The 22562-nt window shown below is 41.1% G+C and overlaps 2 protein-coding genes across 7 annotated transcripts in view; both read left to right on the top strand.

The window, feature by feature from the left end:
- Window positions 1–15047, top strand: part of osbpl3b (oxysterol binding protein-like 3b) — a 29997-nt gene extending 14950 nt beyond the window's left edge. For 2 of the 6 annotated variants that reach the window (XM_018688678.2, XM_018688684.2), the window contains exons 4-24: window positions 1902–2018; window positions 2701–2754; window positions 3179–3292; window positions 3555–3719; window positions 3921–4044; window positions 5158–5261; window positions 5558–5650; window positions 5736–5895; window positions 6795–6925; window positions 7594–7695; window positions 8703–8840; window positions 9598–9691; window positions 9832–10076; window positions 10973–11110; window positions 11239–11302; window positions 11422–11500; window positions 11648–11792; window positions 12877–13021; window positions 13109–13235; window positions 13902–14024; window positions 14154–15047. In XM_018688678.2, coding sequence (XP_018544194.1) covers window positions 1902–2018; window positions 2701–2754; window positions 3179–3292; window positions 3555–3719; window positions 3921–4044; window positions 5158–5261; window positions 5558–5650; window positions 5736–5895; window positions 6795–6925; window positions 7594–7695; window positions 8703–8840; window positions 9598–9691; window positions 9832–10076; window positions 10973–11110; window positions 11239–11302; window positions 11422–11500; window positions 11648–11792; window positions 12877–13021; window positions 13109–13235; window positions 13902–14024; window positions 14154–14250 — 2559 coding nt within the window. In that variant the 3' untranslated portion in view covers window positions 14251–15047. Of the gene's footprint in view, window positions 1–1497; window positions 1565–1901; window positions 2019–2700; window positions 2755–3178; window positions 3293–3554; window positions 3720–3920; window positions 4045–5157; window positions 5262–5557; window positions 5651–5735; window positions 5896–6794; window positions 6926–7593; window positions 7696–8702; window positions 8841–9597; window positions 9692–9831; window positions 10077–10972; window positions 11111–11238; window positions 11303–11421; window positions 11501–11647; window positions 11793–12876; window positions 13022–13108; window positions 13236–13901; window positions 14025–14153 lie in introns of all 6 variants that reach the window. The other 4 variants (XM_018688699.2, XM_018688692.2, XM_018688713.2 and 1 more) reach the window with 4 other exon arrangements.
- Window positions 15048–16429: 1382 nt separating this feature from the next.
- On the top strand, window positions 16430–20681 carry gsdmeb (gasdermin Eb). Its single transcript, XM_018688725.2, has 10 exons — window positions 16430–16588; window positions 16955–17181; window positions 17308–17500; window positions 17778–17952; window positions 18463–18583; window positions 18692–18811; window positions 19090–19217; window positions 19320–19503; window positions 19636–19709; window positions 19822–20681. The coding sequence occupies exons 2-10, from the start codon at window positions 16977–16979 to the stop codon at window positions 20050–20052; spliced, it is 1431 nt and encodes a 476-aa protein (XP_018544241.1). The 5' UTR covers window positions 16430–16588; window positions 16955–16976; the 3' UTR covers window positions 20053–20681.
- The last annotated feature ends 1881 nt before the right edge of the window (window positions 20682–22562 follow it).

Genomic DNA, 22562 nt, shown 5'->3' with positions numbered 1-22562 from the left:
ATTCTTGATTTTTGTTGCGCTGATAGTTATCCCTGTAGGCATACATCTTGTTGTCAGTTATGTCACTGCTTTCTCAGTGAAACTGTCTCTTGACCTTGGGAAAAAGTGCCCAAGCAGTATGTGACAGTGACTCACTGTGTGACTGTATCAGAGGGAGATTTGACAAGCGCTCAGGGAGAGTGAAAGAGCAAGCCACGCCCTATCTCCACCCACCCCCACCCCCCAAGATATGAGGGTTTATTTTAGATGGCCTCACCTCCAGCTTTCAGTCTCTCTGACTGATACAGTTTATTTAGCCAGAACTGTTATATGCTGGAACAGTCAGGGACACACTGCGATAACAAACACAGCCACCTCAAACCTCTGCCAAGATGCCAGAGTCCCTCTGGACTGCTGTGACATGATCATTTGTGCTTGAGTTTTCATCCAACTGTGGTACAACTGTGACAACTGAACATTAGGGCATAATCCTAAAATACTGCATTATCATTATATTCCATTATACACAAACAAAGGGTTGCACCTGAATGATTATCTTCATTATCGGTTAATCTTGGTTTGATTCACTGATTGCTGAGCCTATAAAGTGTGAAAACAGGTAAAAATATCCATCCACGTCTACTAGGCATGGGTCAGTATGAGATTCTGACAGTATGATAACCAGTTTCAGGGTTTAGCAGTAGTGTGATTAAAGCTCTAAAATGAGTTATTTTAAAATGCCTGGAGAAAAACAAATTTTTTTCTGTTGATCACAATTGATCACAATAGGGTAGCATATTCTGTTAGGTATCACAATAGGTTAGTGCATTCTGTCAGGTAGAAATTATCTTTTCAAAGTCCAGTCAGGCGGAGAGCATGCACTTTAGAGACTTCCTTTAGATGTGCCGGTTCACTTCTTGTTGACATCCAGCACAATATTACAGGAAAGGGAAGATATTGAATTAGTAACGTGTATTTATGGGATATATCTATGTCAAACTTGTATCACAGCTCTCAGCGCTGCCCTTGGGGGCTATACAGTCATTGGGGGTTTGTCCTTGTTGGTGAATTCCCATGTCTTTTTAAATTCCAAAGCCCCTGTTTGTGTTACAAATGTATGTAATGTCTCCAAGCCCAAGCCAAGAACACTCATCACACTCATCAGGGGTTGTTTTTTCAGACTTTTGAACACCCTCTTTAGAGACAAAAAAGACATTATTCAGTTGTTTCCACAAGCTAAGTAGTGCATCTTAAGATTAGTAAACTGACATTTGTGTGTAAAATCAGTGGAGTCCCACTGTGAATATTCTGTAACTGATTAATCAACTAATCGTTTCAGCACTAACATATAGTAAAAGCACTGTGAACCAGAAGTGATGCAATATCCAAAAAGATATTACAAATCCCTCTGTTTATACTGTTTATGCTGCCTTCCTGGAATTATCACAGCTGAAGTAAACAACAGAGCTATCTGGATTAGTCTCTGATGAAATATTGTCTTAATCTTTGTATTTGCAGGGGATTTGGACGTGAGCGTTCTAATCTCAGACAGGAAATGATTATTGTGAAGAGTGAGATTAGACAGGTAAGCTAATTTTGTAAATGGGACCATGAGGTGAGCGAAGTCTAGGAAGCCACACACTTGACACCAAACCTCATGAGGCTGAATTTTCACTTAGCAATGAAACTCTCATCCCCCACAGCCTCACACCGACTCGACTGACACTACATGGAAAGGAGGCATCAAATTTAAACACCGTCTACAGCCACGAATTACAATATGCTTTTGACTCTGACCTTGACTCTGTTGCTGTGGTTGATTCATTCAATTTATGTTACTAAACCTCCGGGCAACTTTAATCTGCATGTTTGCACACAAGTTGAGTGTCTGCTAGTGTCTCATAAACCATCTGTGCCCACAGGACAGCTGGGAAATAGTGGAGGGCCTGCGCGGAGGCTTCGCCAATGTCCTGGAGCCCCAGAAACAGGAGGGCTACATGCTAAAGAGAAGAAAGTGGCCCATGAAGGGCTGGCACAAGGTACAGTCCGACACCTGTGAGGTCCTTAAATGACCCATGCTACATTAGACTCACTCATCTCTCAGAGTGTTAGACCTAATGACGTACTTCACAACTGAACGTCATGTCCATTTCCCGGTTTTACCCTACACTTTCCAGATTCCCTGCACAAAAAAAATCTGCTGACATGACTCATTTTTGTTTTAAAATAATTGAATGAGGTTATGTAGTAGATGATTTCAGCCACAGAGGAGTCACATGTGACCTGGGTCAGTGCCTCGTCATGGTCTGTCTAAAAGCTTTCACTGGGATGATATTGTCTAGATATCTTGGTGTTCCCTCTCAGATGCATTAGCTGATGGTCTGTTGGTTAATAGAGCTGTATACATTTAGTATTGACTTACAGTCAGAGCTTCTCGGGTCTTTGTGCTTTCAACAGTCAAATTCTAATGACGTTCAGTAAGAGCACCAAGAATTTAAAAAGAGAACGGAAGAGAAAGAGTGCAGCGGAGTGAGAGGAGTAATAACGGAAGGCAGATGCAAAACTAGAGCCTGGGATGACAAACATCTCACTGCAGAGACATTAACAACAGACATTAACAAGAGGCTGACTATGTCATGATCAGAGTCCACTTCAGACTCGCTGTCAGAGATGTTGCATATCATCCCAGCTGCATCTCATTCACTCATTGTCTCCCCACAGAGATACTTTTTCCTGGACAAGGGCATCCTGAAGTATGGCAAGTGCAGTGCTGATGTGAGTACAAAAGCCTGCTGGCTGCATACTATGTGGGCATGTCACTTACAGAAGATTACAAAGGACACTCTGTATCTTTTGTAATGCTCTTGTTGTACTGCTGGCTGTCTTTCCTAAAATATCTATGTGTGCCTGTAAATACAAAGGGCCCTCATTCACTCACAATCTCCTACAGATAGGAATCAATAGATGCATTTTACCTGCCAATCTTGCATAAATATACAGTATATCAATTATATAGCCATTCAGAAACTCTGCTTGGCCAGGGCTGAGAAAATAAAAGACTATTATTGCTGCTTTAAACACAAAATAATGCATGCGATCTGATCAGCATTCTGTTGCATTTTGTATGAGGTCCATTCCAATACAGTTATATTCATATGTGCCATTCATATATTCATTATGTGTTGACTTTGCCTTGCAGATTGAGAAAGGGAAACTGCATGGCTGCATTGACGTGGGTCTCTCTGTCATGGCCATTAAGAAGAAAGCCAAGTGCATCGATCTCGATGCTGAGGAAAACATCTATCACCTGAAGGTAAACCACAAGGCTAATGAATATAAGGCATTCCCCGCTGGCTCACAGGAAGTTAGGTAAAACATGGATTATTCAGAGTGTTCCCTTTGATTCCTGGAAGAGAGGCCCACATTAAAATGACTTTAAAATGACCTTGTGTTTTACTGCACATATGTGCGAGAGGGAAACACTGCTCATACTGTACCTGTTTTTCCACACACGACACACTCCTCTACCTTACTTGTCCTTGTGTTGATTTCTGATTGTGGTATCTGCTCTACAGATTAAGTCACAGGAGCTGTTTGATGAATGGGTGTCCAAGCTGCGCCACCATCGGCTCTATCGGCAAAATGAGATTGCCATGTACCCTAACGAGAAGTCCTTCTACTATCCCCACTACCCCTCGCCCAACTCCCCCAGCGTGGCTGAGAGTGCCTCTATCAGAAAGGTATACTTGTGCACCACACAGCATAATATTAACAGAAACTATGTGGTCTGTTTAAAGTAAGTGCTCTCTCCTGTCTTTCTGCTGATGATTATCATCATTTCATCAGCAATATTTACTGAAGTCCAAGCCCCTCTACCGAAGAATGTCATGAAGGAGACAGATTGTTTTTGGTCTGACCTTTGGGTTTGTTTGCTTTTGCAGTGCATGCCTGTACGGAGGCAGTCCACAGTGCATTCTGTAGGAGCCTTCCCTTTTAATTGCAACAGCCAGGCCAAGGTCACAGCCTGGCTCCAGTCATCTGACGACATGGACAAGTGCTCCAAAGGTGAGACAACAGAGCTAGAGCTGCCCCCCTGTGATTTGTGGAGTTTTACTAGTACCTGAAACACTTCTTACTTTGGATTTTATATCATGTTTATATAATTTTAAGTGACTTCAAATCCTGTCTCTTGGTTTCTGAGCAAGATGATAAAATTTTAAGACCTGATTAGGCTGAGACTCTGGTCAGATTGGTCAGATTATTTGCACTTTTATTGAAGTTGTAAGATACATTTTTGTGCTGGTGGATAAGTCCAGAAATGTCAAGTTCAAAAGTCTGAGACCACTTTCCCATTCCAATAAATCTGTCTGTCTGCTCTCTTATTTACAGGTTAAGATAGGACAGGCATGTTGTTGTTATTAAGAAGGAATCTGTTGTTTTCTGACTGTCTCAGTTTCCATGCATGAGGACCCTGGTGATGTGCTGTAACACTTCCTCTAGCTGTTACAAGTTATGAAACCAGAAACTTCAGAAAATTTGCACAACAGCCCACACATATGTTTGTACACAACAACTAAAAGTATCCATTTGTGCTGGTACTTCTGCTGAAACACAGTCCAAGCCAGAGCAACTGGCCTGCATTAGCATTATGAGCCCATCCAGGAACCTCTTTTAAGTGAGCTCTGTTACTGACAGAGCCACCACAGCCAATTGATCATCCGTAAAGGCTGCACAGACACCATGAAACAACTGCCCTTAGTCCATAAAATCATCAAATGGTCTTTCAAGTCTGGGGTGATACAACTTGACTCCTCATTTTCTTTAACTCATCTTCTCATCTCTCTGACTCAGGAAGAGTTGGTCGTGCTGTGTGAGGTCATTCAGGTTTAGTTAGCGTAGCTTTGCTCTCCCCGCTAAAGCTATGACCCATATCTTGGCAGAAGATGTACGCTTGTAAGGACTTCTTGGTCATCTTGAGCCTATGGATACTCATTGTAAACCTACTTCTATCTTCTGGAGTCACTGACTTTATGAATAGTAGGTTATGAGCTATTTTTACAGCCTGTACTGGGAAGGGTTGGTGGGTCGGTCCTGCTTGGTACATGCAGGTTTTCGCCTGCTGCTCTTTTTTTTCTCTCTCTCTTCCTCAGTGTTGATCCTTTTTCCTACTCTCCTCAGACTTGTTGGTCTGTGAGGCCTACCTGCTGGAGCTCAACCACCTGCTTCAGAGTATGGAAGTTCTCCATCGTACCTATTCTGCTCCATCTATCCAAGCCCTGCAGGTCAGCACTCTATTTTCCTTTCACCTTTACATGCAAAGCAGGTTTGGTCATCATAACTGCAATTCAGATTTCAAATGAATCACGTCCAAAATGCAATATGACTTTGAACTTTATGCAAAATAATTTGTCTTGTCTTCTCTTCTCATTTCTCTCCACCAATATTTTTGTTGCCCTCAAGTCATTTGCTACTAAATATAGAACTTCATGCATTTTGCATCTTGCACAGCCACTTGTGAAATAATGTCACATGAGAATGCTCTGTTTCAAACATGACTATCCTCTTAATTGCTCACTAGGCATCTACATTCGACAGCCCCAAGAAGGAAAAGAGACTTCCAAGGAAATGGCGTGGCAAAAACTACAACAAAGATGTCAAAACAACTCTGCAGGTAGACAACGTGACAATAAAGTGTGATCATACTTAATCTGTTTTTTTGTGTTTAGTGAAGTTCTATCCCTCCTGCATTACTGTAGGTACCCAGCTGCATCTCCTCTGGCTCTATCCGCCTCCACGCCTCTAACCCCAACCTCTCCACCGCTGCACTCGGCAATGACAAAGCCGACCCCGAATTACTGGATTCTGCTTTTGATGTGGCCAAGCTGCAGGAGGACTTCTGCCGGATTGCCACCGACTGTGAGTAAATTATTTTAATTAACAGTTAGATTTTGTCTGACACATTCAGGACTTTTAAGATATTTTTTTTTAACAAACTGGGAGAAACTCTACCAGAGCATCATTTGTTACATGCCTCAGTTTTGTCCAATAAATCTGTCTGCCTGGTGTCTAATTTGCAAGTGAGATAGGACTGGCATGGTGTTGTTATTTATAACAAATAGAAGTGACAATGATGCAGCCATGGCAGCTGTTAATTACTGATTAACTGTCTGTCTCAGCTTTCATTCATTAGGATTCTGATGATGTTCCCCTGTCAGCTTTTCCCCCAAGCTGTTACTAAGTGAGAAGTTTACATTTTCTAAAAAAACAAACAAACAAAAAACCCCACTAAGCTTGGAAAATCTCTTTTGTAAACAGAAGATTGTCCCATAAAGGTCTAATTTAGCTTTCTGCTGCTCCTCATTGAAATGTATTATTCAGAGACCTGATGCTCGACATGGAATAATGAGGATGATTTGTGTTATACATAATGGTATCACGATTTGAAAGTTGCTCCAGGCAATCGCTGTCAATGCTGCTGGCATTTAAATTGCCAAATTTATGCACATTCAGAATTGCAAAGCTAAGATGTGTGATGAGCTTAATCCAGTACAGTGATGCATTAATACTGCCAGCAGTTTCATTAATGTAGCTTCCCAAGCACCGATTATGAAGTGCGTGGTAAAATGAATGTCATAAAACAAAGATTGTAGCTTGCTGAGCGATAGGAGATGATGAAAATTTGTTCCATCTTATTAGAAGCATGGTGTGATAGGCTGTCGGTGAATCTGCTGTTACTGGATCTACAGTGCGCTGCTCTGAGCGAATACAAAGTAGTTTGTAGATGAAGCTCCCCTCTTTTCCTCTTGTTGCCACAGTGCACGCAACCATGAAGTCAGCCCTGAGTTCACTAACATCTGAGAGGGAGAGATTAAAGCTATGCCTGGACCACGAGACATGTGCCCCTACCTCACCACAGGTCGTCGGTTTGAAGAACGCACTATCAACGGTACGTGAAACACATACTCATACCCAGACATCTTAACAGTCAGTAGAAATACGTCAGGTAGTCCATCTTCTTTTACACGACTCTCAGATGCCCCGTCCACCCACACCACTTGTCAGGCGTGACACATTGACAAGCCTTTTAGAGGAATTACTAGCTGCTGGTGTGATGTCTGCCCACCTTAACAAGACCTTGTTCAACAGTCATGTTTCCCATGACTGCTGCCTCCCACCCAGGGTCATTTTCTATTTTCTGCCTTTAGTTACACACGTTCATTGCCATGCTTACTCCTTTTGCCACAGTAGAACTTGTGTGCTCTCTGTGCCAACACATTTCTTTGTCTTTAAATACCCTGCTGGGTGTTAGCTTTCCTGATTACTCAGCTTCTACCTACTCTACCTCACACAGGGTCGGTATTGGGTGAGTAATGTAATTTAGGCTCCCGTTGCTTCCTGTCTGATGTCTGCAGTGATAACACATGCGCATGTCTCTATAGTAAAGGCAAATGGAATGTTTACAGCCTGTTTTTTTAGATCATTTTGAAGAGGGGAAACACATTTCAGAGATGGGAATCAGTGTGGGGTTGATTCAAAATGAAAAATTTCAGTTCAGCTTTCAGTGTTGGTTGGGGTGTGTGTCATAAACGATGTTTACACTGGTTATTTTTCCAGGCTTTAGCCCAGAACTCTGAGCTGAGAGAGCGCCTGTGCAAGATTCATGCTGAGTCCCACATCGTAGAGCCCACACTAATAAATCTCACTGCCCCGGTGCAGGTGGGTGCAGGAATGCAGTGACTCCACTCCCTTCCCTCCCTCCACCATGATGATGATTATTATTATCTCCATCCTTTTTTCTTTTTTTTTTTTTCATCCTACACAGTCTAGAATTTTCCACAGTATGAATGAGCTGTCCTTTCCCCCTCTCTCTCCTCCAGATTCAACAAATGTTGCGCTCCTCTCACCCCCTCACTCGGCTCACTCTGTTTTGTGATGACAATGACTCTAAACTGAATTTTCTTCAGGAAACACTGCTTCCTGAAAAAAGTTGTGTTTCTATTCTTTTCAAAGAGAGAGTGCTTCGCCTCAGTCCCGTGTTCGTGTACGCAAACGGCTCAGAGGAAGCCTTCTAATTGCCTGAGATGTCACTGTCTCATAAAGGAAGCTCTTTTGCTCCCTTAATCAAATTTACTGACCAGAGAGTGAGCCGATCTGTTTAATCGTGTCCCTGGAAATTTGTTGAACACGCAGTGCAAAACTAATGCTCCATCTCTGACATTATCTTAATGTCAGAGATTAATCAGCTTCAGCAACAATAACAAAGGATGGACGGGTGTGCTCACTTCCATGTATGGTTCTGTGTAAAATAACTCCATCTTTGTAATTGGTTTCATGTTTTTAGTTGGATATTGTGAATGCTGGAAGTTCATGTCGAATGTGCATCTTGTTGTATGTCAACAACTTTAACCTGGCAGACAGAGTTTGTGTTTTTGCAAGAGTGTGTTTGCACGCTTTTTGCAAACTTGCATGACAGACTGGTTCCTAATTAATACAGTAATGTACTGTGATACAGTTTGCTTTTCTTTTAGTAACCATATTGTACAGTATTACAGATGACTGACTTTCAGTATATAGCATAACCATTTTTTGTGTTGTGATATAATCATTTATACATTGTGATTATATTGTATTCTGAATTACCCAGTGATTGCCACCCTTCTTGGCTTCGATGATGTCGCCCTTTCCTTGTTCTTAATTATAGCCGTGGGCATTATGTCTCCTAGAAACAGGATTCTGTGGATGAATCCCGTCCCCTTGTACACCAAGTATCCAATGAGAGCAGAGCTTCAATTGCAGAGTCTCTCTCCGAGTTCTTTGATGCACAGGAAGTTCTGCTGTCTGCCAGTTCCTCTGAAAATGAGGTAAGCTTAGGTGTTAAACCATTGCCAGTGGCAGTTGCACTGATGATGTGTCTTTTACTCAGACTCAGCTGGTGTCATAATCTTTTAACACTAACGTTCAGGGCTGGGTGATGGAATCTTCATTACTGTTGATGTTTGGAGTCGTTTTTTTTTCTGTTTCACAAGCAAAACATTAAAGCCAACTCTGCCACAACTGTTGTTTGATAAGAAAAGCTGTGTGATTCAAACAGAATTACCCCACAGACAGTTGGGTCTAAAACAAAATTACCACCAGAGGTTCTTCATTTATTTATAGCCTCTCATCCAACATTTCATCAGTTCTGTCTCGGTGCAAAATTTGTTCAGCCCATTGTGATAATTCAGTAGCTTTCCGTTGCAGAGGGAGCAACGAACCTTTTATCTTAACATAATGGTTGGAGGCATCTTAAAGTCTTAAAGTTTTTATGACGTGTGTCATAAAACAGGTCTGCTCTACTTACTTCATTTTCCTCCTCCCTCAGTGTTCACGCAGCATGCCTGATCAGATAGCAGCTGGAGCGGAAGCAATGCGAAAATGGAAGATAATTACTTTAATCTAAAAATACGGCAAGTCGATGTACAAATTTGTCTCCGGGTCCCAAGGGACCATTCATCTCCAGCGCCTTAGATCCTCTACTGACGTGACAGGATGTTGAAAGAGACCTGCCCAGTCCCTTGCTGCAGGTGGTATTAAAAATGCATCTTTTATCTATTAGCTAAAGTTTGGATGTTTTTTTAGGTATCAGAGGATGACTCGTACATTAGCGATATTAGTGACAACATTTCCATGGACAACTTCAGCAATGGGACAGAAAGTGAGAGACCAAACTCAGGTAAACTATGGAACAAAGAGCTACAATACTGGTCCCAGTGCAATTTCATGGATTCAGTGACAAATGTCATTAGTTATTTGCTTTCACCATCAAACAGCTGCCAGGTTTTCACCTGACATCATAACCCCATCTGTCCCCAGGGTCTGTGGAAGAAGGCACCATCCTTTGTCAGCGTAGGTCTTGTCTGCCTTGTCCGAGCCCCAACAACAGCACCATCAGCCTGTGGAACATCCTCAGGAACAACATCGGCAAAGACCTGTCCAAAGTGGCGATGCCTGTGCACCTTAACGAGCCGCTCAACACCCTGCAGAGACTGTGTGAAGAGCTGGAGTACAGCGAGCTGCTAGACAGAGCTGCTAACACACAGGACCCTTTTGAACGCATGGTGAGATGGCACATTCATTTTTGCTGTTTGTATGTGTGGGCAGAGTCTTCTTCTGCTCACTTCCAGCACTCAGCGGGCCTCCTGACTCTGTCTGAAGTTTGAAAAACTTCTACGAGCACCCTTAAAAGTCATGCTTTAACAACCTAAATGCCTGCTAGCTCTAGCATCATATTTAGCAGAAAGACACTAGAGTGTCCCTGCTGACTCTTGGCAAGAATGTGGATAAGAGTATTTATCAAAAATATCAGCTATTCTTTAACTGTGGTGTCAGAAGCCAAAAAGCCTATTAGCAGGCATGATTAGAAGAACCAGGAACTACTGCCCGTTACTTGTTGCTGGCTATTGTTTCTCTGGACCAGAAATGCCAGCCCTGCTTATTATTTTTGAAGAAGAAAAACATTACTTTTTCTCTGTAGTTTCTTTCAGTTTTGCTCACATTGGTTCACATTTTTGTGTGGGAGGTGTAGAGATGCAGCCTGATGAGTCGCCTTGTTATCAAGGACAAATGTGCAGAATACAGTGTATAAATGTGCTAAGGAAAGTAGTTAAAGTCTGTGGCCTCCCATTATGATGTGGAAGTAATTCAGTGCTCTCCTGGCTCAGTGCAACTATTGGGGGAATATTCAGACAGATCCCCTGCTCATTACAGTAAAATGGAAAGGAAATTAGAACTGCAGAGAATCAAAATGGGATTTGACATTCATTATGAACAAATAATATGTGGTACTTATAATGGAAAAAATGGATGATAGAGTTCAATGTTCTGGTGGTCTCAAGGATTTTTTTTTTATGCTTAAGGTTTTCATAAGGTGAATTTTATGTCTCAGTAATTCTCTTTGCTCCAAAAATTATGTGAATAATAGTGCTACTAACTGTATTGTTTTGTCTTTATGTAGGTATACATAGCTACGTTTGTTGTATCAGGCTATGCATCCAGCTACTACAGAACTGGAGGAAAGCCTTTCAACCCTGTCCTGGGAGAGACATATGAATGTGAGCGACCAGATAAAGGCTTTCGATTTGTTGCAGAGCAAGTAAGCGCAAATCCCATTTTCTGTGCTGTCAACAATTCAACAATTGCACTATTCTATCAATAATTCACTGAAAGCTTTAATTGAATCGATGTGCTAACGCTACTGTTTTTTCCCCATTGCAACCTCAGGTCAGCCACCACCCACCGATCTCAGCTTGCCATGCGGAGTCTAAAAACTTTGTATTCTGGCAAGGTAGTGGGAAATATAAATGCAGTTGGATCCGTTCTCTGATTGTAAAGATAACAATAGCAGCCGGTTGTCCAGGATGGATGTTAATTTGTACAATTGGTTTTCTCTGATTGATTCTGTAGACGTGAGGTGTAAGAACAAGTTCTGGGGAAAATCAATGGAGATTGTTCCTGTGGGTACAACTCATGTAACTCTGCCAGAGTGAGTCTCTCCTGTCTCATTTACTTTAGGACTAGACAGAGACACATACACACAGACAGACTATACAGCCTGTGTTGATTAAAAGCAGTGTCCACATGTTTAAAGGAACAGCTAAAAGGAATATTGTTTTCAATGTTCTTTTTCTAGATCTGGAGACCACTACGAGTGGAACAAGGTGACGTCCTGCATCCACAACATTCTCAGCGGACAGCGCTGGATTGAGCACTACGGGGAGATCTCCATCAGAAACTCGAGCAGTGACATTTGCCAGTGCAAGATCACTTTTATTAAGGTGAGGGAAATATCCCAAAAACATTTTAGAGAAGAAAATTCTATTTAGTAGCTGTATGCAGGGCTGCATCCAGCCTAATGACCCCCACCTTTTTTAATGCAACATTCATTCTTTGAGGACACAGGGTTTTATTAAGAGAAGTAATATTCCAGGCATACTACTCATTCTGCTGGCAGTGTGATATATTCATTTTATTCCCAAACTAACTGTGTTAGTATCCACCTTGGGCCAGAGAGCAACGGTCAGGATAAAGAGAAGCTTTGCACTGAAAATATAATTTACATGTCATTAGTGAAATGGAGAATATCAGTTCTTAAACTCTCCATGTTTACTTCACTACCAACAACAACAGAAAACATATGGTAGCCCAGGCAAACCAGTAACATTTACACTTCTGAAGAACTGTGAGAACAAGAATGAGCTACAAAGCTGCTGTGTATAGACACTAGAGCATCTTACTGCAGAAGTATTAAGCGTTTATGACTGATGTTACATTTGCATATCATTTACAGTCAAGTATATCCAGTGCTGCAGAATATACTGACTGGGTCCTGTATGCCACAGCTCTCTCACCTTGTTGGTAGACATCTCTCTGTGAGCCCCAGGAGACTCGATCAAAATAACCTCCAAGCAGTGAAAAGACATTTCTCCATATACCTTATATAAGTCACCCATAGCCATAGTAACTACTGTACTTCCTTCATTAGTCCCTAAACCTTCAGCACAGATGGTGCTCTTCCCCTGCATGCCGGCAAGAACCCCTCGATGTTTTCAGCGTGTGATTCATGGAGGCCTTTACTCAGAAGAGAAGGTTAATTGCTTTAGCATGTGCCCACTTGAAAGACCTGAAGCTGTGCGGGATAGCAAGACGAGACATGTCAGAGCTCATTATGCATCCTCATCTCTCATTAAAAACACACACAAGGCTCAGGATGATTTACGCAACAGCAGCATCTGCTGACTACAAGAGGACAGCATCATGATTCCTGTGTGATCCATTCATTCTCACCTGCAGTGGCATACTCTTCTCTGTGCAACAAGGAGATACCTACTGTTCTTCTTCAACTGTAAATTATTTTCACAGGCCAAATACTGGAATTCAAGTGTGAACGAGGTGGAGGGAACTATCACAGATCAAAAAGGCAAGGTCGTCCACAGGCTCTTTGGAAAGTGGCATGAAGCAGTTTTTTGTGGAGACCCACCTTCGGCCACATGCATCTGGAGAGCAAGTATGAAAAGTCTAATGATTATGCACCAGAGGCTCTTAATATTATTATAGTACCTAATGCCATGGATGTCATTTGTTTGCAATGCAGATGCAATGCCAGTAGACCATGAGCAGTACTATGGTTTTACCAAGTTTGCTATTGAACTGAATGAGTTGGACCCGTCTCTGAAACTGCTGCTACCACCCACAGACACCAGACTACGAGTAGACCAAAGGTAAGAGGAAAAACTGAAGGAAATAAAGACAATAGTGTATTCACATGTTCTGAAGTAATCTGGTAGTTGTTACTCTCTCTGTAATAAGCTGACAGATAAGAAACACTGTTTTTTTTTTTGTTTTTTTTTACCAGGGTAGAGGACTAAGAGAAACACAGTTAAAAGCGTGAGATTTCTGCCAGAGTATTATCATAGAAATCTGAAAACAGCTCACTGCCAGTGAATGACTGAGCAGCACATCTTTTATAATCTTACATCACAGATCTTAGCTGCACTCTTGAGAGCTGTCTTGAAAAATGCACACCCTACCCTTTGATCAAAATAGCACAAAAATAGGCGCATCAATACTCATGTTAAGAATAGCAAGCAGCTGCAAAGGCTTTCAGAACCATCAAGCAAATTTTTAAGGTTTAAAAGTCTGTAAACTAAACACAGCAACAAGGCACCACAGAAATAGGATGCACTCTCTCCACTTTGGCATCAAAGTAAAAAATGTTGCTCCTCCTTGTCCTTCATTATCCTGACTTATGTGTTCTCCTATTTATCCATAATTAAGTTATCTTACAAGAATGATGCAGAACCAAACAACATCAGCAAGATTAAATTTGTATATTAAAGATGAATGTTTTATTATGTTTACATAATGAATGTGCCTGTGTCTGGCAGACTGCTGGAGGAGGGAAACTTGGAGGCTGCAGAGGAGCAGAAACAGAGGATTGAACAGCTGCAGAGAGACAGACGAAGAGTCCTTGAGGAGAACAACATAACGCATCAACCTAAATTCTTCAGGTATCCTAAATATCTAGATGCATGCGTCAAGCGCAGCTCATCGTGCTGTGTCAGATTTTCAGTTTCAGCACACTCACCCATCCTTTGCAGCACTCATTAACTGCACCACCTTGTCTTCGGTCTCCTCAGAAAGTCCAAGGATGACACGTGGGTGAGCAACAACACATACTGGGAGCTGAGGAAGGACCTTGGCTTTGGCCACATAGATTTTCCTACGCTGTGGTGACCCCTTAACTGCAGATCGCACACATTTTGACCTGCACAGCCTCTACTGTGATCCAGGCTGGTTCTGGTGATGTCTGTATTCCAGTCTTGCCATCCACATTCAGTACTGTCTTCTTCACTGCAGTTCATCAACGTTATTGCCTTAACAGCAAGTGCTTATCTAAGTTGTGTTAACATGTTTATGCAAGTATATTATAGGAATGTTGATCAATTTAAGCAGTTTTTGCCCGTATTTCCACCTGTATTGTTAACACTGTACAACTGAAACTGACAAAAGGAAAACCAATAGGTATAAAGGATGACATATGCTTTTCATAACTGGTCTACATTAGCTTAAAATGTACCAAACAACTGGTCACTTCAGCTGTCATCTTATCATGGACATTCTCTACCTCTGAGATAAACTAGCCTTGATATGCCATTGATTAAGTGTTCACATCCAATGTTTATTCTGCACCTGCCTGATGCCTTACTGGTTGTACTCATATTGTTTAATTTATTTTTGTTGCATCTTTTAAATGTTCTTTTAAAAAAATTTGTGATTTGTAAGGAATTCTTAAGAACAGACAGTTGCTCACGTGATCTGTAATCCTTACCGAACTATTCTCTCTGACTCATTTACAGTAATCACTGCTTTTTGCTATGACTGTGTGAATGATGGTGCAACTATGAGCAGCAGTAGCAAATATCAAATCCAGCCATTTTTCACTTTATCCATTCTACCATTGTCTGTATGGACCCTGGGCTTTGGGACCAAAAGTGTCCAAAACGAGCTCAAATAAAATCTCTGATGCTTTCTTTTTGGGGGGAGTCATTTTTGTACCTTTGTTCGAAATACTAAACACAACTTACTTCAGGTGAGATAAGATAAACTTTGTTAGTCCCATGGGGACAATTTTGCAGATGCTGACTCATCAGGTAGCACACTGTCATAAATGCTGGTTAAGTGTATCAACAGGACGAGAGAAAACAACTGAACCATCAGTTTTGAATTTAACATTTCCATAGAAGAAGAAGTCCATTTTGTGCCTTCAGAGCAGCAGCATATTGTGTGCAACAGGATTTTTGGGAGGCCATGGAAGGCATTTGGTTAAAAAACACTCATACCGTCTTGAAAGTGTCATTTCCAGTGTCTTGTTTTTAATTATGCTTTATCTGATGTAACAACTCTATGCAGCACTCTATACTTTGTAAAGGGTTAAAGGTCAGCCATAAATTATATAATTTGTGGGCTCCTCCCATCATAATAAATTCATGTGTTTGTGTCAGATAGTGTTTCCCACATAGGAACCTTGTCATATACCTGTAGCTAGCTATGCACAGTTTTTATTGCAGGTGTGTCACACAGTTGGCGGTGATTAAACTCTGTTTACTGACCTCTGTAACTTTGAAGAGCTCTTTAAATTCTTGCACTCAGGTAACTGACACCTGACACATGTTGACTACAGCTTTGTGATTTTGCCACTTGAGATTTTAAGTCATTTTTATAACGTGGTTTGCTCTAAGTCACTTTGTTGTATCTGTTGATGTGTATTTTTGCCACAGGTGCCCTAACCAGTCCCTGTTTAAGCCCTTTGCCTTGTTCAGTGATAATGGATAATGAACCAGTGAGTGAACGATAAACCATGTTTTGACACCAAGTGTAAAGCATCACCAGCAACCCCTAGAGCCTGCAATGTCAGAGGCGACAAGAAGATGGTGATGAGTCTTGCCATCCTCAGAACCTTACCAGCTGCGGGGTAAGAAAATGTGAATTGTGTGCTGAAAGAAAAACATGGTGGTATCATTAATATTAAATGAGTCTGTATAATGTAATAAAGCATGACTGATTAAATTTCATCCTAATCAGAGAAGATACGAGGACAATACAGCAAGTGAAGATAATGAGCACAGTCTATTTGTGGTCTACCTGAACAAACCACTAGGTGGCAACAAACAGCCACTAATAGTACATACACATCACAGTCATCAGTGCTGTTGTAGACCAACTAGTCTGACGACCAGTACAAGGTCTTTGAAAGAGAACAGCTGTCCAACTCAAGGTTTTGACAAAACATTATCGCTGATGAAAAATCTTAAATGTTCCTGTCACTGGATATTATTATTATTATTATTATTATTATTATGATTATTGATGAGTTCAGTCAGTGTCTTCAATAACACACCCAGTTTCCTGTGGAGAAGGCGGGGCGTCTATGTGTCTTTTGTCCACAACAGGAGAAGTCTCACAGACAGTACAACAGAGACTGACACGGGGAAGCGCTGTCTGTGCTGAAAGTCTGACCACAAAGAAAACTTCTCGTCTGGTTCGTGACTGAAACAAGTACTTCGGGGAAGCGGTGAGTACTTGTAGCATTTGCGTTTGTTTCGCTCGCGGCCCTGCTTTGTTTTGCAACAACAAAAGTTTTTTTTTGTGTGTGTGTGTTTGTTGATGCTGTTAGCATGTTAGCTGATGTTCCAGTGTGCAGAGATGTATGCAGCCAGCTGTTTCTTTAAACTTTGTTTGCCTTAATATGCTGTAAAAGTACAGTACATGGCGGAAACGTTTGTTGTGTCAAGGTTATTAAAGAAGAAAAAATGAATAGGAAGCGTGTCAGTTATTAACCTTATGAGGAGCGATCACATGAATGCTCCCTTCTCAAGAGTTAATAGTAAACAAGTCTTTGGCTTTTTTAAAAAGCTTGGCTTCATTGTCTTCCTCACAGGTCTTACTAGGCTTGGACAGAGATGTTTGCCACTGCTACCAGAAATTTTGTGGAGGAGGTGGATCATGGAGGTCTGCTGATCCCAGTGTGCAGCCTGAATGACACTATTGCTCTCCTGACAGTGGTGGTGAAGCGCAAGCGTTTCTGGTTGTGGCAGAAGCCCAAGTATCTTCCCACTGATTTTACCCTCAATGATTTACTCGCAGGAGACCCCCCTATAGAGCCAGGTAAACACAGAGCTTTCTGTACTAGTATATGCATTTGCTTTAATGTTATTTGATAAATATCTACAGCCCCACCATTAATTTATTCTTCTAAGATCACAGAAACCTTAACTGTTTCTCTGTCCACAGTTACCACGGAGACAGACTTTATCACATATAATGGGACATATGGAGACAACATTCAGGGAACTATGGACGCAAATTTTGTCCACTCCAATGTGAATCTGGAGGGTAAAGACTCTTCCAAACTGCAGTCATCCTTTGGCAGTTTGAAGAAAGAAGAAATGAACGTGCAGAGGTTACTGCAAGACTCCAAAGGCAGGTTAGTTCCACACCTGTACACACTGTCCTGTCCAATAGAGTCTGTTTTAATGCAGTTGAAAGCACATGAAACATCAGCTGACATTCAGCCTGTTGAAGACATGTAAACACATGGAGTGATCTTTGTCTGCTCATAAAGTTGCAAAAAAAAAAAACCCCACAAGGCTCAGTTGACTATTGACACAAGAACGAGTCCTTATCAACCTGAAACTTCCCAAGAACATTTCTAGTGAAACAACACAATGTTTTTTTGTTTGTTTGTTAATTCAATATCTCAGGGTCCTGGACATGACCCATTGTCTGATCCAGCAGACGAAGGAGAAGCACAAACAGGTATTTGGGATTGTGAAGGAGCGTATTGTGACCACTAAGCCCTGTTCAGTCATAGAGGAGGTGCAGCAGGGTGGACAGTGCGGAGGAGCACTGAGCCTCTGCGGGCCGAAGAACCCTAAGGTAGAGAAGTAGCACTGAAACACTCATGTTTGTGATTTTAATGTGATGTGAGGGCTGATTTCACTGAACAGAAAATCCTTTTTCTTTTATCAGACAGAATTTTGTCTTCCATTTTTAATCTGTATGAGGATTCAGTCTCTCACTGTTATATTATTTTGAAATTCCAGGAATTGTTAGTGACTTTACAATTTTTGCCAACTGTGGAAAAGCTGTTCTCTCTTCCTCTTGAATAGTTTGGTTCCTCTCTGTGGTATTGTGAATTGTTGATGCACAATGTTCAAGACACAAGAGTTATCAAGGTAGATTTACATTGTCAAAGGTCAAAGTTACAGTGACTGCCATAATCACACAGTGCTCACCTGCAACTAGAGTGGTTGACAGAGGCATACAACCATGAGGTAGCAATTCTAGTTGTTTTTAAAGTGGATATTTTCTTTAAAACGCACCAACTTGTTTTGTTTGAATTTGCAGGTTTGCTCTCAAATGTCTGCTGTGTTGTTGTTTCTGCAGGTTTCATTGAAAGAAAATGGGAGCCTTAGTAAAGACAGTAATGTTACCATGGAGATTCCCACCCATACTACCATTGCCTATGCCCTCATAGAACTAGAAATCAAACATGATGGATGCTTTGGTGAGAGATCATGAACTAAATCTGTTAATTAAATTCATAAATTTAAACTATCTAACAGACATCTGGGTGTTTGAAATGTAACTTTATATAATCTTATATTTTCCTCAGAGTTGTGTCTAATGTCAGACACCACTGGAGGTTTTGAAGTAGACAGCCCTGTTACGAAAGGAGTGTTGGGTGTCTCAGGAGCTCTTGCGCACACTTCTGAAAATAGCTGTCTCCGACAAGGTAAATTACTGCTTTCTCTCTGCAGCCATAAAACATGTGACTACAGAGGGTTGTTGTAGATGAAGTTCAGAAGTGTGCGTTAGATCACAGAGGCCCTCGAGAGATCGGAGGCCCCATTCGGTCTTATCAGAATGGTCTGATAACTGTTTGCAAACATGTGCTTTGACCTATATTATCTGTCTCTTAAGTGTATGCATCAGTCTTAGGTTTTTGTAACCTGCTGCATGATGGCGCACATTTTGAGGGAATGCTAATTTATTTTTTCTTTCCACGGGCAGACCTGGAGCAACTCAACGATCACTTCCAGCTGCTGTCATCTCTTCCTGGCGCCACAAGGTCCTCTCTGCTCCAGCAGTTAACAGAAGTTATGCAGCACCGAGCAGCCGTCAGCACTCTTCAGAATGCGGTAAGCAGGACACAGAGGTCTCAACAGCACAGATGCACTAAGATAATGTGGGACTTCTGTTGCACAGGCTTTTTAAATGTGGGTGTCTTCCTCTTGTCTCAGCTGGACCAGATATGCCTGGATAAGAGTCCTGCCCCTGGTGATGTTTCAATGACAGAGTCTCAAAAACAAAACATCCAAGCAATCCTGGACCTTGTGCAGCAGTCTGGTCAAGTGGAGTCGGCTCAGACGGGCCAGACCACATCAGTACTCACAGCCCTTCACCTCATTAGCAGCGCCTTGGATGGTAAGAAAAGCAAAACTTTGCTCATTACTGAAGTGAAATGTTACTTCAAGCTCCCACTTCATGCAGGATGTCCTGAAAACCTTATTTCCTTAAGTTCTGTTTTCACCCTATATTTGGGTCTTTGTCTTTCAGAGATGACAAATGACTGTCTGGCTGTCTTGGGAACATGCTGCAGCCACACAGTGTTGCAGGCAATGGAGCTTTTGGTTAGTAAAACCAGTTTTTACAAAATGAATACTGCAGAACATGTTATGAAATTTTTTTCCCCCTAAATGGCACTCACTCTCTCTCTCACTCACTCACTCACACCTGTTCCAGGTGCAGTGCATCACGTCAGGAAAGGGGGAGTTGCCTCTGAGCAGCGCAGGCCTGGCTGCTCTAACAGGTGATGCCTATGAAAAGACTGTGCATCTGTTTGGGTCCTTCAGTGTGTTCCTGAAGAAAGACGGGGACACAGTGAAGACAGAACTTAACCAAGAGCCAGGAAACCTTCCTCTGGTTCTGTGCATCGCTGTCAGAGGTCTTGCCTCTTTAGCCCTCTGTGTCTGAAGTGACAACGTCTTCATATCCACCAGAAACTTCAAATACCACAGTGGAATGAGATAAAGGGGATCACATATTTTAAGTGTTATTTATCAGTGTTTTTTTTTTTTTTTAATTGTTTTTGGTGCAGTAGAATGTCCTTTAAAACACTATTGCATTTTACTGTAGAAGTTGTGCGTTATTTAAGGTTAATTCACACCTTCAAGCCAAACAGAACTGAGAATTCTCAGTGCTGGTGGTTCAATGTAAAATAAACACTAATTATTTTATGTAGGGTCTGATGTGATGTCTCAGCCCTTAAGATGAAATCTTTATTTCTAAGCCATTTTAAAAACAGGTTTACAGGGTGCAATCATGATTATTCATACATGCACACACACCAGTGTACAATATATTGTTGAGCTAGAGTCTAAAAGTATTTTTTGTTGCTGTTGTATCCTCTTCTTTGTAGCCTGACTGAGTAATGATAATGGAAGGTTTATCTTCTTCTGAGGCAGTCTGCAACAGAGAAAGAAAGAAGCCCAATAATATACATCAAAAGCAAAAGTTCTGACTTTAAAATAATCATATTGTAAACAAATAATTGTTGATTGTTAATTAAAATAATATTGCTGATTAAAATACAAAAAACCTTTGTTTGCCCTCCTCTCTGTTTTGATTATTCTCAAACCTTTGGTGTGATTCAGTACGTACTGTATATTGCTAATACAAAACAGTATACACTTAATTTCCAGAAGGTGACTACATTTTGTGTAATTTAAAAGAAACAATAAAGCCAACTTACTAACAGGATCTGTGATGGTCTCACATACAGGGCTTTGGTTTTGTAACTCTTTTGTGAACGTACATGTCTTCCTTGGTTTATTGCTCCTATGAAGTGTGTGACTGAATCATGTACTGTACATTTCACAGCAAATGCTAATATGCTATGATAGGTTTGGAATAATCATGAGGTTTGTTTTTACAATGAGACACCTCATTGCACTAAAATGGTTTCCCATGATATAATAAGGATCTCAAGTGTCTCAGACCAAATACTTCAGTGTGTCAGAGAAGCCCTTGGAAGTTTTTTTTAATTTTTATTTGCATATTTGCATTTTACATCCTTACTGATTTAGAAAGATGAAAACATATTTTTTCTACTAGTTGTGTTTATATGATGTGACCAAGAGCTTCTTAATGTTAAGTAGGTAGGTCAGCATTAGCAACAGCTGAGCTAATCTTGCAAGGGCAACCAACAGAAGAGACAACGCTACTTTCACAAAGATGTTATTTCAGCATTGTGCCTCCTCAAGCTTGGTAATAATCTGAATCAAAAGTGCATTTGCCTTCTTGCCACCACTCATAATTCCACTCACACCAATCATAGCACATACAAATGTGTGAGATTAGCAGGTACGATGACAGATTTCCCCGATCTACATATCATTTTAAGGGAAAAAAATTGGGTAACAATAGCTTTAAATCCCTGTCTTGTGGGCAGTAGCATAAATTACCTGTGAAGCCTTTTATGCTTGGTAATTAGCTTCCTCTGTGTTGACTGCCTGTTTCCCTCCCAGTGACTCTTAATTTGTCTCTCCTGCCAAAGTGTATTGAAAATAATTCAGTGAAACTATATGCACCTTCTTTATTATTATTTGATTTGAGTCTAAAGGTTCCACTGTAAATATCAATGAGCACCGCTGATCCATGTCTCTCTGGTCTGGTTGATGATCTTATGTTGGACTCTACAGGTGAAGCTGTTGCTGTGTCTCCTCTCCACAGTTACTCTGCTGTTGACAGTATAGAGGTCATTAGGACCTGAGTGTCTCTGTAGGTCGAACAGAGGTTTCCCTCACCGTCCAGCCACAACACCTCAGGCTCTGGAAACCAGCCTTTAGGCTCACTGTAAAACCACTCTACTGTTGACTCTGTCAATACTCACTATGACAGGTGAGGAAACAGAATCTGGTTATGAAATAGAAGGGAGCCACCCATTACTTTTTAAAATTAAAATTTCCAGCAATTAGACTAAGTTATGATAGTCATGCCTCCAGTTCTAAGTCAGACAAACCTACCTATTCAATCGTTTGATTTTAGAGACAGGACCCCTCATTTGTTAAAGTAAGTTACTTAAATCAGTAAACAATGTCACAGATAGAGGAAACAGATCTGGTGTTGATCCATAACTCTGCCTTTTTATCTTTAGACTTTGTGAGGATGTTGAAATTAAAATCAGGGGAAAATTTAGAAAATATCTATATCCATCTTCAGCATCAATTAAAACCAATAAGACCAATGAGGCAGTTTTAGCAAACCGACTAGACCGGACTAAAGCCATAGTTAAAAACTATTTGGCCATTTTGCACTTGGGGTCAGTTGGGACCATAACTACAGGTCCTTTTTGACATTTATCAATGACTGGGGCTAGGTATCTTAGTTGATAAAAAGCCACTGGTTAAACCTGTTAACTTTTTCACAGTACACAAACTTAAATCTATTCTACAGGATAACTCAGGACAGTGCTGAATGAACAA

This window comes from Lates calcarifer, linkage group LG15 (genome assembly GCF_001640805.2).
Source record: "Lates calcarifer isolate ASB-BC8 linkage group LG15, TLL_Latcal_v3, whole genome shotgun sequence".
NCBI classification, from domain to species: domain Eukaryota; kingdom Metazoa; phylum Chordata; class Actinopteri; family Centropomidae; genus Lates; species Lates calcarifer.
This window is presented reverse-complemented; position numbering and strand designations above follow the sequence as displayed.